The 14595-nt window shown below is 37.4% G+C and overlaps 1 protein-coding gene across 1 annotated transcript in view; it reads left to right on the top strand.

Annotated features, from left to right (window-relative positions):
- The window catches only part of MIGA2 (mitoguardin 2), a 1296375-nt gene that overhangs the window by 830904 nt on the left and 450876 nt on the right, over positions 1–14595 (top strand). The window contains exon 14 of the mRNA XM_044058371.1: positions 3526–3612. Within this exon, the coding sequence (XP_043914306.1) occupies positions 3526–3612 (87 nt within the window). The remainder of the gene's footprint in view (positions 1–3525; positions 3613–14595) is intronic.

Genomic DNA, 14595 nt, shown 5'->3' with positions numbered 1-14595 from the left:
AGAGGCTCTAAAACAAGTCATCAACTTATTAAGGATGCGAGCAATAGAAAAGGTACCATCCATGGAACAAGGCCAAGGATTTTACTCCAGACTATTCCTTGTACCAAGAAAAGAAACTCAATGGAGGCCTATTCTCGACCTGTCCACACTAAACACATATCTTATTGTACCAAAATTCAAGATGCTGACCCTACAGCAACTTCTTCCCATGTTGGGCAAGGAGTCTTGGCTGGTGACTCTAGATCTCAAGGAGGCATACCTGCACGTCCCTATACGACCAGATTGCAGAAGGCACCTCAGATTTCTTGCAGGATCAGAGCATTATCAATTCTCAGCATTGCCCTTTGGCTTATCTACTGCACCCAGAGTATTTACGAAATGCCTGGCATCAGTAATTGCACACTGCAGGCTTCAGGGAATTCAAATTTACCCATACCTGGACGACTGCCTAATACAAGCGGACAACAAGACAAAAATAATAAAGGATTTGGCCTATGTCATACAACTGCTGCAAGCTTTGGGATACACAGTCAACATACAGAAGTCAAGACTAGTGCCATTTCAAAGGATAATATTTTTGGGTGCAGAACTGGACACAATAACTCAGATGGCTTTTCTCACAGAAGAAAAACAAAAACAACTTCCAGTCTACTTCACGACATTGACAAGACAAACTCAGCTTACTGCAAGGAAAGTCCTGCAGGCCCTGGGTTACATGGCATCCTGCATAATTTTGATACCACATGCCAGACTGCATATGAGGAAATTACAATGGTACCTAAGAAATGTATGGTCTCAACACAGACACAGTCTAGAAACCATGATACCAATCATTCCATGCCTGAAAAAGGAATTCCTGTGGTGGGCTCAGGCCTGACAGACCAACAGAGGGTTGCCTTTCCACAAACCACAACCAAAGCAGACCATCACCACGGACGCCTCAGACCTAGGCTGGGATGCACACATGGAAGACAAGTGTATCCAAGGTCTGTGGTCCCAAGATCAGCTGAATCTACACATAAATCTAAAGGAGATGCTGGCAGTGAAGCATGCAATACAGGCATTCAAATCATTCCTTCAGCAAGGACTCCTGCTGATAAGGACGGACAATACCACAGTCATGTGGTACATCAACAAACAGGGAGGCACGCACTCCTACCCTTTATGCCGGATGGCAGTGGAGCTGTGGAACCTAGCCCTGAATCTCAACATTCAACTGCAGGCCAGATTCGTACCAGGAAAAGAGAATTCACTAGCAGACAAATTAAGCAGGACTACCACGGATGCTCACGAATGGATGCTGCATCCAGATATCTTCAAAATCATAACAAAGAAATGGGGAATGCCAGGAATAGACCTGTTCGCATCCCCACTCAACCACCAACTGAAGAAATTCTGCACAAGAGAATACCACCCACAAGCCTGGAGGGTGGACTCCCTTTCTTTCAGCTGGAAGGCCCTGACAGTTTATGCCTTTTCACCTCTCCCATTGATGTACAAAGTTCTACTGAAGATCAGGGAGGAACAGCCAAAGGTAATTCTGATAGCTCCAGACTGGCCAAGGCAACATTGGTATCCGCTACTGAGAAGCATGTCTCGGACGAACCCATGGCCTCTACCTCTATGGCCTTTACTTCTAACATAGAACAACTACAAGACCCTGCATCCAAACTTGAAAACGCTGCAGCTAACTGCCTGGAAAATTGCATAAAACAAAACCAACCTGCTTTATCTCAAAGGGTCAAGGACATTATCCTGGAGGCTCGCAGACCCTCCACAAGAAAAACATACTCAGCCAAATGGAAGAGATTTCTCATTTGGAGTGCATCAAAGGGAACAGATGTCACGCTTGCAAACCTAGCACACATCCTAGAATACTTAGCAGAACTGTTCCACAATGGCCTGTCCTATTCTTCCATTAAGATTCATGCTTCAGCAATTTCAGCAGAGTACAACATGGATCCTCCCATCTTCTCTCAACCCCTCCTCAGACAATTTCTAAGAGGGATCAAAAATGTAAAACCTCCAAGAAAACCACCTTTGCCTGCATGGGATCTCAATTTTGTGCTGAAAAAATAACACTTCCCCCTTTTGAACCAGCTGCATCAGCAGACTTACAGTTTTTATCTTGGAAAACTGCCTTCCTTCTAGCAATTACTTCAGCAAGAAGGGTATCCGAGTTACAGGCGTTAATGGCAGTACAGCCTTTCCTTATCTTTCACCAGGATAGAGTGTCTCTGAGAACCAATCCTACTTTCATGCCAAAGGTGGTATCCAGGGTATCCTTGAACCAAGCTATTCATTTACCTACGTTCTTCACTAACCCACAGAACAGGGGGGAAAAGCTACTGCACACCTTAGATGTACATAGACAACTGCGCTACTACCTGGACAGAACTAAGACCAGCAGAAAAACTGACCAGCTTCTGGTAGCATATGCAACAGGAGTGCAAGGAAAAGCAATTTCCAAACAGACAATTTCAAAATGGATAGGAAATTGCATTTGATTCTGTTACTCTTTTCATGGAAAAACAACTCCTGAAAATATCAGGCCTCACTCCACAAGGGCTACAGCCACCACTACAGCTTTTCTACGAGGAGTGGCTACCAAAGACATTTTAGAAGCTGCTACTTGGAGCTCCGTGCATACATTTGCCAAGCATTACAATCTTCCTTTATACTCCAGATCCCGAGCAGGCTTTGCAACTACAGTTTTACAAGGGATCTTAACTACACCATCTTTATCTTAGTGCCTCCTCCCCCAGTTTGGCTATGGTATTCTACCCATATGTTATGACTGCAGATGCATCCTTGAAGGACATAGTACAGTTTTGTACCTACCATAAATGTAGATGTCCGATAGGTATGCATCTGCAGTCAGGATTACCCACCCGCCTTCTCCTCTGTGGTATTCCTAGGGTGCTTACCCCTCTTTCAACTAGCTGGGGGAATCTATTATGGTGTATTTGTTTGTATGTATATATGTATATATATATTTGGTTTTCTACTGTTTGGAATTTTCAGCATTTATCCAAATTTAGCCTTCCTAGAGGGCACCTGGCATCTGGGGCAAGAAACACTGAGGAAAATGGCGTCGGCTGATGCCTTTATAGCCCAGGAGCTATGACGTCATGTGAAGTGCGACATCAGCCGAGGCCAGACCCAGACTTTGGAATCCGGCCGACCGAAGGGCTGCCTGAGGCAGGACAACCCATATGTTATGACTGCAGATGCATACCTATCAGACATCTACATTTATGGTAGGTACAAAACTGTACTTTTTGTCCCCCTTATCTATATTTGTTGCATTCATAGTGTCATTTTTAGTTGTCAAATTATTGTACTGAACAAACAGTGTTGTAACAGTTTATAGTTCTATGCATTCTCATATATAGTTTGCTGTTAGGATTTTCTTCATGGGCACAGGATTCTTGATACCTTGCTGAAAGCTTAATTTGCAGTCATGAAATACAAAGAAAATCTTTTGAATGTTTGATAAGTGTTTAAACCTGTTCTTTCTTCTAGATCTTGTTGCAGGAGAACAATAACAGGCTATTCTTTGCTGAGGTTGGAAAGAAGATGATTACTGGGCTAATGATTAGAGCAGAAAAGGTACATTTGGAAACTTGTTGGATACTGTACTTCAAAGTATAGAACTGATAAAAATGTTCTTTATTCTGGAACTGTATGTTATGATGTTCCATCATGTATGTGACTGAAAATGTCCTTAAAGTTATGGTTATTTATGGTATCAAGCAAGGTCATGAGATTAGTATATAATTAACTGATGTCATGTGTAATGTAGACACTGGCTACACTGATCAGCTTTCCCACTGCCTGTTGAAGCAAGATGTAAAACACTGTTTGATAGTATTACGATTGTTATAGAAATATATTTGCTATATGTTGCTTCCATTGTGAGTGAGGGAGATATTCATTGAGAAAGAAGTTATGGATAGTAGCTCAGCAGCCCATTTACAAGAGAGGAAGTCCAACTAGAATTCATGAGCATAAAGTTGGGCATATGTACATACATTTCAAGCACAGGCAATAATGTCCTTCTAGTCTTCCTATATACTAAAAACGGTAGTTCCCATAAGTGTCCAGGCTGTTGTTAAAATATCAAATCTAGTACTTCCTTTAATGTAATTTGTTAGTGTATTCCATTTGTCGGCTACTGTTTCAGAAAACCAATAGTACACTTTTGATTTCTGTAGACTCTTCTGCATAGGTTATGTGATGATGCTGTACTATTTTTGATAACCTCAAATATTCCCAGAGATAGTTGTCTTTAAGTGACCTATTTACCTGAATAATGTTTCCTTTTAACTGTCTATGCAAGACACTGTACAAGTTCGGTTACTTTAGTCTTTCATAATAACTTAAATTTTCACATCTGTGAATGTCCTTGGTATATTTCTGCTATATACTTTCCAGTTAATTAATGTTTGTTTTTGTGAGGTTTCCATATTGTTATTCCATGCTCAAGTTTGGGTCAAATGCAACTATCAAATAACGACGTTATAATTTCTGATTTCCTAGACTTTGTAAATTATTTTGTACATCTTAACTTGGTTCTATAACCGTCATTAACCAATTGGTTGAAATGATTAGAAAAACTCAAAGCTGGTTCTACCCATATACCCATGTCCTTAAAAGAATCTACAGTTTTCATTCACTGTCTGCTATATTAAATATTCACCTTTCAGTTTATAGTAGTTTTGGAAGTGTTTATCAGCATATTATTCTCCCATGCCCAAATCGTCAATTTAGTCATTTTTTTCAGGAGTGCACCATCTGTAACAAATGTAATCAATTTACCCATTTTCAAGTCATCTGTGTTCAGACTATAGAACACCTCATATGAAAAAATAGATCTGAAAGATACAATCTAAACAGTTATGAGCATAAGATAGAGCCCTATGAGATCACCCTGACTGTAACCTCAAATTTCACCTGTCCAGTTGCTGCATGATACTTGCCATGTCTTATTTGTAAACCATGCAGCTATCCATCTTATCAAGAGTATATCAATACCTAGTTCTAATTTATTGATCAGTGTTTTGTGTATGACGCTATCAAATGCAGTTATGTTACCAGTGACAATAAATCTATTTTTAACATATGCATACTGAAATATGGTTTCACGTCCAGCCTTTCCAATTCTGGCAATTTATCCATTGTAACCTTCTCCACAACATGAAAGTATACTTATGAGTCTATAGGTCTAGGGGGTTGTTCTACTCCCCTTTCCCTTAAAAACAGGTTTAACAAGTGCATGTCTCCAATCTTAAGGAATCTCCCCATGTTTGTACAACCTAGTAAGTAACAGATATAATGATACTGTAAGTTCATGCCAAAGTGTAGTCGGGTCATTATTGTTAATTCTGTCTCCTCCCTGTGCTTTGTTGGATCCAGTTTGTGTAGTTCTTTTTCAATATAATCTAATTTGATTTCAGTATATGAGGTTACATGGATTCTACTATGACAGTTTACCACCACCATTGTGGAACCAAATTACTTTACATAAGCTTTTGTAACTATATCTATAATCTATTGTTTCTGAGAATGCATTTTAGAATTTACACAGTTTCTCAGTTTGTATGTCTTTATTCCTACAAAATCTTGAGTATCTATAAAATGGTTTCCTATTATGTTCAATATCTTTATATAAATTTTCTTTAAGTCTTTCTTGGTATTTTAAGAATATTTTTATGAATTTAACATATTTACAATATATAAACAGGAAGAAATTCAACATCACATACTGTTATACAGTGTTAGGAATACATTGAATCATCAAGGTAATCGTATACAATTAACGCATTAAGAATTTTGTTTTTTCAATAACATTTCAAGGCCATCCCAACCACTAAAAGTCTTATTGTGATTTATACATCTTTTTTTGATCACTTCTTTTTCAGTTTTACATAGTATTGCTGTTAAACATAAAAATTCTTTGAACGTTGGAACGAAGTTCAGTTTCCAATTTTTTTTGTAATAAGTTTTCTAGCAACTGCCAAAAGACTCAAAATATTTTTGTTTTTTGGCTTTTACAGATGCAGGAAGTGGAACATTCATTAGTATTACTGATCTAGTCAAAGAACAATTATCAGACCATAACCCCTTAAAAAACATGTTCATCTCTTACCATTATACATTTCATTTTTCACATTCCATAAACGTGTGTGTCCACTCAGCTTTTAAATCTTTACTACATCTCCATAAAGCTTGAGAAGTCATTTTACTAAACTTAGAGTTTCTGTAGGGAGTAACAAACATTCTGTATATATATTTCCACATAACCTTTTAGTGTAAACTTGAAAAAAAATTATTAACGATTTAAGTAACAGAGTTTTTATTCTTACCATCTATTGAGTCACTCAATCCATTAGTATATAAAGGTTCCAGAATTTTGCATCAATGGTGTTATTATTTATAATTAACTTATATAACTTGGACAGGCTTTCTTTGTAGATCAGTTTACCTTCAGTGATAGTATTCATATATTTATGAAATGGGGGAATAACGTTCTGTTCTTTACTCATATTATCTACAGATTCATTTAATTTTTTACCGATGGATAATATTAATTGGTTAACAGATCATCCAACTTATCTTTCATTAAATATTCTGGTGACTTAACTGTTCCTTTTTCAAAGCAAACAGACCATAGTACTAACCTGTTCCTTTTTAGAAAATTCATTTTAACATTGTTCTGAGTTTCTTTAAATCTAGAGTTGTGTGCAGTGGGAAAGCACAAAAATTTTCATTTTGATATTAATAGAGTTTTAAAAATGTTTTTTTAACTGTTTTAAAAATTGATTTCGTATATGCAGAGTCTAAAGCTTGTAATTTAATTAATTTCCTTCTAAGGTATATTTTATTAGGGTCTACTTCAGAAGACTGAAAAACCAAAAGACTGAATCCCAAAAAGCTGAAAAGTTAAAATACTGAATGATGGAATTTGCCCCTTCTCCACTGTTGTGCGATCTTGGAGTTGGTATATATGATTACCAGGGCGTGCAACCCCCGTCCCCCCCATGTGAGGGGTGCAGGGTGGCTTGCCCCTGTATTAAAAATGTGTTCAGTATTTTGAATTTTCAGTCTTTTGGGATTCAGTGTTTTGCTTTGTCAGTCTTCTGAAGTAGATCCATTTTATTAACCAGATGAAAGGATTGTTACATATTTCTAATTTATCATATTTGATAAACTTATAAGAATTTAGAATAATCTGTTCCTGAATGGCTTTCTATTGACTAGTGTAAGCTGACTCTATCCAGAGTGTGATACAGTTAAAATTTGCAATAAAAGAATAAGATTCTTTATCTGGGAAGCTAATACCACCATACTCCCGTAATGTTATATGATTTTTATAAGCAATTCTTGGCAGTTTAAGATATCATAAGAATGAAGTTAACATTTTTTTTCCATTTTCTTTAAAGTTTTTTTTTTGTCAGAAATTAATGCTATTGAATGATATATATATATATATATATATATATATATATATATATATATATATATATATATATAGGTCTACTTCATATGACCTAACTGAAATTATTTTGACTGAGACCAAAACACTGAAAGTTCAAAAGACTGAAAACTCGTTTGACAAACTCAACACTGACACACAAAAGTAAAAGGTATTTGCCCTTTTCCTCACTGTAGTGTGATCCTGGAGTTAGTGATTTTTATTCCTAGATATTTCTTTTCTTTCCCATTTGTATTTATTTTTAAACTTGCTATCCAGTAATTGATTTAACAGTAAAGTTTGTTTTATTATTATTAAATTTCAGCAGTGATACTTTTTGAAACTTTTCAATTTCCTTGTCTATTTTTAGACTGAATAATTTAAATCTCCTATAGTTAGCAAAATATCATCTGCAAAATGCTGTATTTTAGATTGACGGTTCTCATTAATTGAGACACTATCATTTTTTTTCAGTGCTTCTTATACTGTTAGCTAAGGGTTCAATAACTAGTGCAAACAGTAGTGAGGACAAAGTGCACCCTTGCTTTGTGCCTTTGTTTAAAGTGAATCCTTCAGTAATGTAAGATCCAATTTTAACATATGCTTTGAAGTCTCTGTACAGGCTTTCATTTTCCAATAAATTGTTTTGGAAATGCAAATTCTTAAACAAGTAGTTCCAATCTACAGAATCAAAAGCTCTCTCAATATCTATGCTAATTAGTACCAATTTCTTATTCATTCATTTTGCTAAATCTAAGATGGTTACTACCCTCTTTATATTATCGTACATTAATATGTTGACTATAAATCCTGATTGTAGTGAAGATGGAAGTAAACATTTTTATAGTCTTAACCTTGTCTCACACTGTTTAATTTGTCTTTCCAGCTTATTTCAGTTTTCAAAGTTGTAGTGTGACCCTTTTTACATTTCTTGCATTTTCTGTCATCTTTATCAAGTAACTTGTTCTTATGGAAGTATATGGTCAGTAGTCTCATGCACACTCTGGGCCATTTGATGTAAAATGCAGGGAGAAGGACTATACACAGTTCAGACAGAACTGCACATGCACATGTTTCAGGTGTTATGTATTGCTTCGTGTCATGATGATAGCTGGTGTGCTTTGCATTTGCAAGTCAGACTCAGAGCATGACAGTGATAGAGCAACTCTGCACATCCTCAGAGCATGACAGCGATAGAGCAGTTCTGCACACCCTCAGAGCATGAATAAACTATACTGAGTAGCAAAACAGTCACATGAAACTGACTAGTAAAACTCAAGATAGTAGTGTGTAGCAAGCATGTTTGCCATATTCACTTGTAAGCTTGGTTGCAGCTTGTCATTAATTCCATCCATCACTGTATACATCACATGCAGACACGTAGCCCACACAGCATAGATGCAGCTTGCTGTAGTGACTTAAACAGTGCTGTTATTGCATCGTTGACACAACAGATGCTTAAGAGCGTCAGCATTATAAGAAGAACTGCAGTGGCATAATACAGCCCAGAATGTTACCCTAATGTGCTAAGACTGCATGCTGTATGGCTGTAATCACAAAGTGCAACTGCCAAATGAGATGCAGAAAGGCAGGTAGTAGATAAAGTGGACAAGGAGCACAAGGTAGTTCTGTTAGTTTCTGGATTGCACTGCCCTTTTCTACATGCTTACCCAGTCCCGTTGGTGTGCAGGATATTCTGTACCATCATATTTTCTGCACAATGCTGCAGTACACCTGTATTATAAGCTTTGTTGAAATGTGTGGAAGTTTTGTATGCATTTGTTAAATGGGTAAACCCATTGGATGTAAGTGCCTCTTTTTATGGGCGACCCTGGGGCATTGTCTGGTTATGTGACTTTCTCAAGGAGCAGGAGTCAAACCCTTTACCCTGGACTACAGACACCAGCAAGTTAACAGCTCAAACCGTAATCCTCGCCAGTAAGTGCTAGACTGTCAGTATGTAGCCCAAACTGTCCCTCAGAACTTTGTGTGCACAGTTTTAGAGTGTGCAGAGTTGCTCTGTCCCTGTCATTTCCTAGCCTCTACACTGGCAGAATGCTTTATGTGCTACTATTATGCGATGTCGTGCACACAGTGCCATCTACCCTATGTAGTGTCAGTTGTAGTCTGTAAGAGAGAATGATCTTGCATAATTTTTCAGCCTTTTGACTGCTTTCTGTGCAAGACTGCAGAACAGCAGGGATTGGGAATTTGCCCTTACCCCACTGTTGTGCAATTTCTGAGTTTGTATATATAATTTGAAGTGGGTGTGTGGGATGTAAGTATTGTCTTTTTATTCATTTTACTTTATTCAGTCATTTTATATTTTCACTAAAAAGTTAGATTTTTTTTTTGTTCAGTATTTTGTCTGTTCAGTAAATGTTGCAACACACCCACACATCCCTTTCCCTCAAGTAGTTTGTTCATTTGAGTGAAGTGTAGGTTATAAAGGGCTGTGCTGTTATGCATCATAAACATGGTGTTCAACCCCCTGAGTTTCACCATTAAACATCAGACCATTCAGTAAAGCACTAGACTGAATCCCAAGTATAAGATTTAACACCCCACAGTAATAGCCGTGAATGCTGTTAGTCAGCAACTTGTGTAGTAATGTACTGCTTTGCACCCTACCAACAACTGTAGCGTGATTTTATTGTAAAAGGGCATCCATTGTTCCACTAATGCGTACCTTTGTACTGCAGCAGTGATATTTGCTGAAGGTGTGATTTTACTGGCGTTTACCATGCTTTTTTTATTATTTGGTCATGAGGATAAAGCCTATGTATAAGTAGATAAACATTTCAAATAGAAGGTGCCTATTGGGTAAGATAGTAACCCAAGATTACACTTCATAAAAAAAAATCCATTTCCCCCCATGGTGAAGTTTTGTGAGAGCTGATTATATTAAGCTAGGTGCTGCTCCCTTGTATGTGTGTGTGTGTGTGTGTGGGGGGGGGGGGGGGGGGTCACCACATAAAAACATACAATAGCTTTCTATGAATGCTGTGTGTGACTATTTACTTCATACAAATAGTATTCTTACAGCTTGTCCACCACCCCTGACTTAGACCTAGGTCCAGGAGACCAATTTCATCGGACATGAATAAATCCCAGTATGACCTACATATTGATATATTATTGGTAATACACAGAGATTAAAACAGATCTTGTTTTAATAATTTACATTTTCTTTTGTGTGCAAGTAAAGAACACTTTGTCCCATACCATCATTTTAAATGCAACTTTTAATTTTTTTATTGGCCTTAATTTCTTTCTTTTTTTATCAACACTTTTGCTGTTTTTTGTTCTTGGTTGCATTTACATAGCTATGGCTTTCAAGTATTTTAAGTTCATTCTTATATTTTCCTTTTTGATGTCAGAGGAACTCTGCTTAGAGTATGGATACCAGAATTCATGTCACTGATCTCTTTGTACAGAGAAATACTAGGTTTCAGAACCTTTTTTTAAAGTTTTCTGATTTCTTCCTTTAATTATGCAGTGCTCTGGTCTAATTTCTACTTTGCTTACGGGATCATAGAGGAGTTTACTGTTTCATTTCTTTGGCGGAGTTAATGTAAAAAGCATAGTCTTCTCTGTGATGGTTTCCACTTACAAATGCTGATTGCCACTGGTGTGAGGATGTTTTAAGAGTTTAACATAGTTTATGCAGAATTACCCACATGGCTGACGTGGGTTATAATTGTCATTTAAGAAGGAATTAGACAGCTGGACTAGTTTATTGCTCCTTGAAAAAGGAGTTAAGGCCTAAGGGTAGGTGTAAATAGCTAGAGCTGACCCTTAGACATACCTGGATAGGTGCTTATTTACTAAGTACTAAAAACTGTTTTCCTCTAGACAAGTGAGGAAAGTTGAGTGCTGTAGTAATTTGTAGCTTATGTAGTGCTTACAACGAGTTCTGAACAAGTGCTGAGCTCAAAGAAACAGATTTGAGTGCTGTAACTAAAAAACTGGCTAGTTCTAAGGGAAATTTTGAAGAGCAGACTTTACAGAGCCAGGAATACTTTACCCCTAGCTAAGCGGCAATGCATAAAATATAACAGCAGCCAATGACCAAACTCCAAATCCGATTTCAGACCAGTACAGTACCACAGGGTTCAGTCCTGGGTCCTCTCCTGTTTGGTATCTACTTTTCTGAAGTACAGGCTAACACAGAAGGTCTTTGGCTAATGAAGTTCGCAGATGACTGCAAACTAGGAGCCATAATTGAAACTCCTAACGATGTGGACATCCTGCAAAAGGGCCTCACTGAGACAGGTGCCTGGTGTCAAAGCCATGGCCTCAAGCTCAATGCTAAAAAGTGCATTGTCACCCCCTTTGGTAAAAACTCTGTACCCATGAGCTACCACATGGGTGGTAGTCTACTTAACACCGAACATGCGATGAGACCTTGGGACACAGTTGGACAGTAGTCTGTCCTTTGATAATCCCATCACCACAGTGGTCAGGAAATCCTTCTACGTGGCACACCTCATCACAAAAGGTTTCTCATCCAGGACAAAAAGATGTAATTGTTCTCCTCTACTCGGCACTCATTAGACCCATTATAGAGTACAGCGCCCCTTTTTTTATGTACCTCACAAGACGTCTACAACAACTGGAAAGGCCGCAGGAATACCTCGCAAAGAGGATTACTGGCCTCAATCAGATGCCCTAGGCAGACTGTCTCAAAATACTCCAGCTTTACTCTGTCGCATATCGCTTGCTCAGAGGCGCTCTCTGCCTAACATACAAAGCTATGTCAAACCCAGAGCTGTTGGACTTGCTCCACTTAAAGAAATCCCAATCCCTCTGAGCTACACGCTCTAGGGACCTAAACCTTGTCACCACAATAAACAGAACATGCTGGAGGGATAGATTCCTGTCCCAGAGACTTCCCATACTCTGGATCAAACTACCTATCTATATCAAACAAAGCTCCTCATTAGCACTCTTCAAGAAAAATCTTGATGATTGGATGGGGAAATAGGAAATTCACCCCAGGGATCACCTCTGTGGCTCTGCTTGACAGGGGCACAGGAAAATAATTTTCTTGGGTGGCAAAAGCCAGGGTACCTTTTTGGCTAGGCTTGTATAGGCCCTAGGGCCGATAGCCTAGTACCTACCTGTGAACCTATAAATGGCCCAGTTACTTTGCACAGTCTGTGATTCTATAATCCCATCCCTTTTACTTGGAGCACAGTTACACTTTTGGGTGCCCTGCATCTCAACTGCTGTACACTGGAGAATGCTTATGGAGCAGCACACTGTGTATTGAATGATCTGCACTCTCACATACTGTGTTAATTCCTACCCTTAAGACAGCATTAATGTGTACAGTGCTTGGTGTCTTGTTAAAATGAATGGTGTACATTTCTGCTGTAAATTCTATTTTGCCTTCCCGTGTCTAAACTGTGGGATCACTTCTCTCTTCCCAGAAAGAAATTCAGCGATACACTGATTTCGTATTAAAATTTAAATTGACTTCCACCTTGAAGCAAAACGGACATTCTCATTTGTCTTCCAGATTACTTAATTACTGCACCTTTAAGCAGCTTTACTCTGTTACATTTTCCAAAATAGACTTAATTCAGTTGCTTATCTTAGTTATCCATCAACTTGTATCCCTCTTTTTATTAAATATAGCCTTGTAGTTTATTTTGCACATTTATTTTTGTAGTAATTTAATTTCCATTGATAAAATCTGTTGTGTATACTGTACTTGTACATTGGCCAAGTCTTATTGCCCAAACATTTATCTGAAGAAATATTTGTTGAATTTGATATCTATTTGCATGACCTGTATTTTGACTCATTTAAACCACCATTTAAATGTATGTACCATGTTCTTACTAGGCCAGCTTCATAGTTGCCCATTTAGACCTGGAAAACAAGGAAGCAAATTTAAATAAAGAAATAATTCACACTGATCACATCAGGCAGATACAGATTCTGTTTTTACATGTCACTAGGCTCAGTATTTTTATTGCCATCTACACAGTGACTAATTTGCATTGAGAATGGCAACTCTCAATTATCACAGTATCAAAAATATTATTGAAGAAAACTGGGACATTGTCACAGGAAACCCTTTTCTGATTAACATCTTAGGTGAAGCCCCATCATTTGTATATAGGAAGGCCAGGAATATTAGAAGTTTTGTTGAATTTAAACCTAGACCATGTGAGAAAAGCACTAAAAGATGTGAAACTAATTGTGCATTTTGTATATTTATACAGCAAGGTGATAGTTTTTATTGCCCTTATTTAAAGAAGATCATTAAAACCAGTGCAAGGGGTGACTGTAACACTAAAAAAGTAATTTACAGGGCACAGTGCAATGAATGTGATGCATTCTATGTGGGCAAGACTGTAAATAAACTCAAGCGAAGGATTTCATGTCATCTGTCAGAAATCCGCTCTGGATGTAAAAATAATGCACTAGCCAAACACCTTTCTCTTCATAAAAGACACACAGGTTTTAAGTTCCAGATCCTGGATCGCATAGACATGGGCGATCTTGAAGGAGACATCCCGGATATTCTGGAGAAACAGGAACTCATGTGGCAATTAAAGCTGAACTCTTTTAGAAAGCCTGGACTAAACTACTACTGTTCAATTAAAAGTGCACTGGAACTTAGAAAATTGCCACATTGTTTACATGACTAAGTGTATTTTATTTTTTTTTCTACAAATTGGTTTTAAATACCATTTTAAATCATTTGAAATTTAAGTGTATATTTTGTTTCCATCATCATACATATATTTTTTTACTTTTTTCTGGTTCTCTTTTCTCCACTTTATTCAAAATGATGGTAATAACAATACTAACTAATTATACAATTATATAGGTTTTTAGGGTTCTTGTACACAGACCTGAAGAAGTCTAGAAGGACGAAAGCGATCTTTGTTAACAATAGGTTATGAAAATAGAAACTGATTTTTACATGCAAAATGTATATGTATATATTTATATATTTTTGATCGCAAAATGAACTAAGGTTGATATATTTCCAGCCATGTAGTATATTGCCTTGTATAAAATCACAGACTTAATAATTTGGTTAAATAAGATGTACCATTAAAGCACATTAGGGCTATATATTACTACTAGGTAGGGCA

The sequence above is a fragment of the Protopterus annectens genome, chromosome 16.part0, assembly GCF_019279795.1.
Source record: "Protopterus annectens isolate FY-2018-M chromosome 16.part0, PAN1.0, whole genome shotgun sequence".
Taxonomy (NCBI): Eukaryota; Metazoa; Chordata; order Ceratodontiformes; family Protopteridae; genus Protopterus; species Protopterus annectens.
This window is presented reverse-complemented; position numbering and strand designations above follow the sequence as displayed.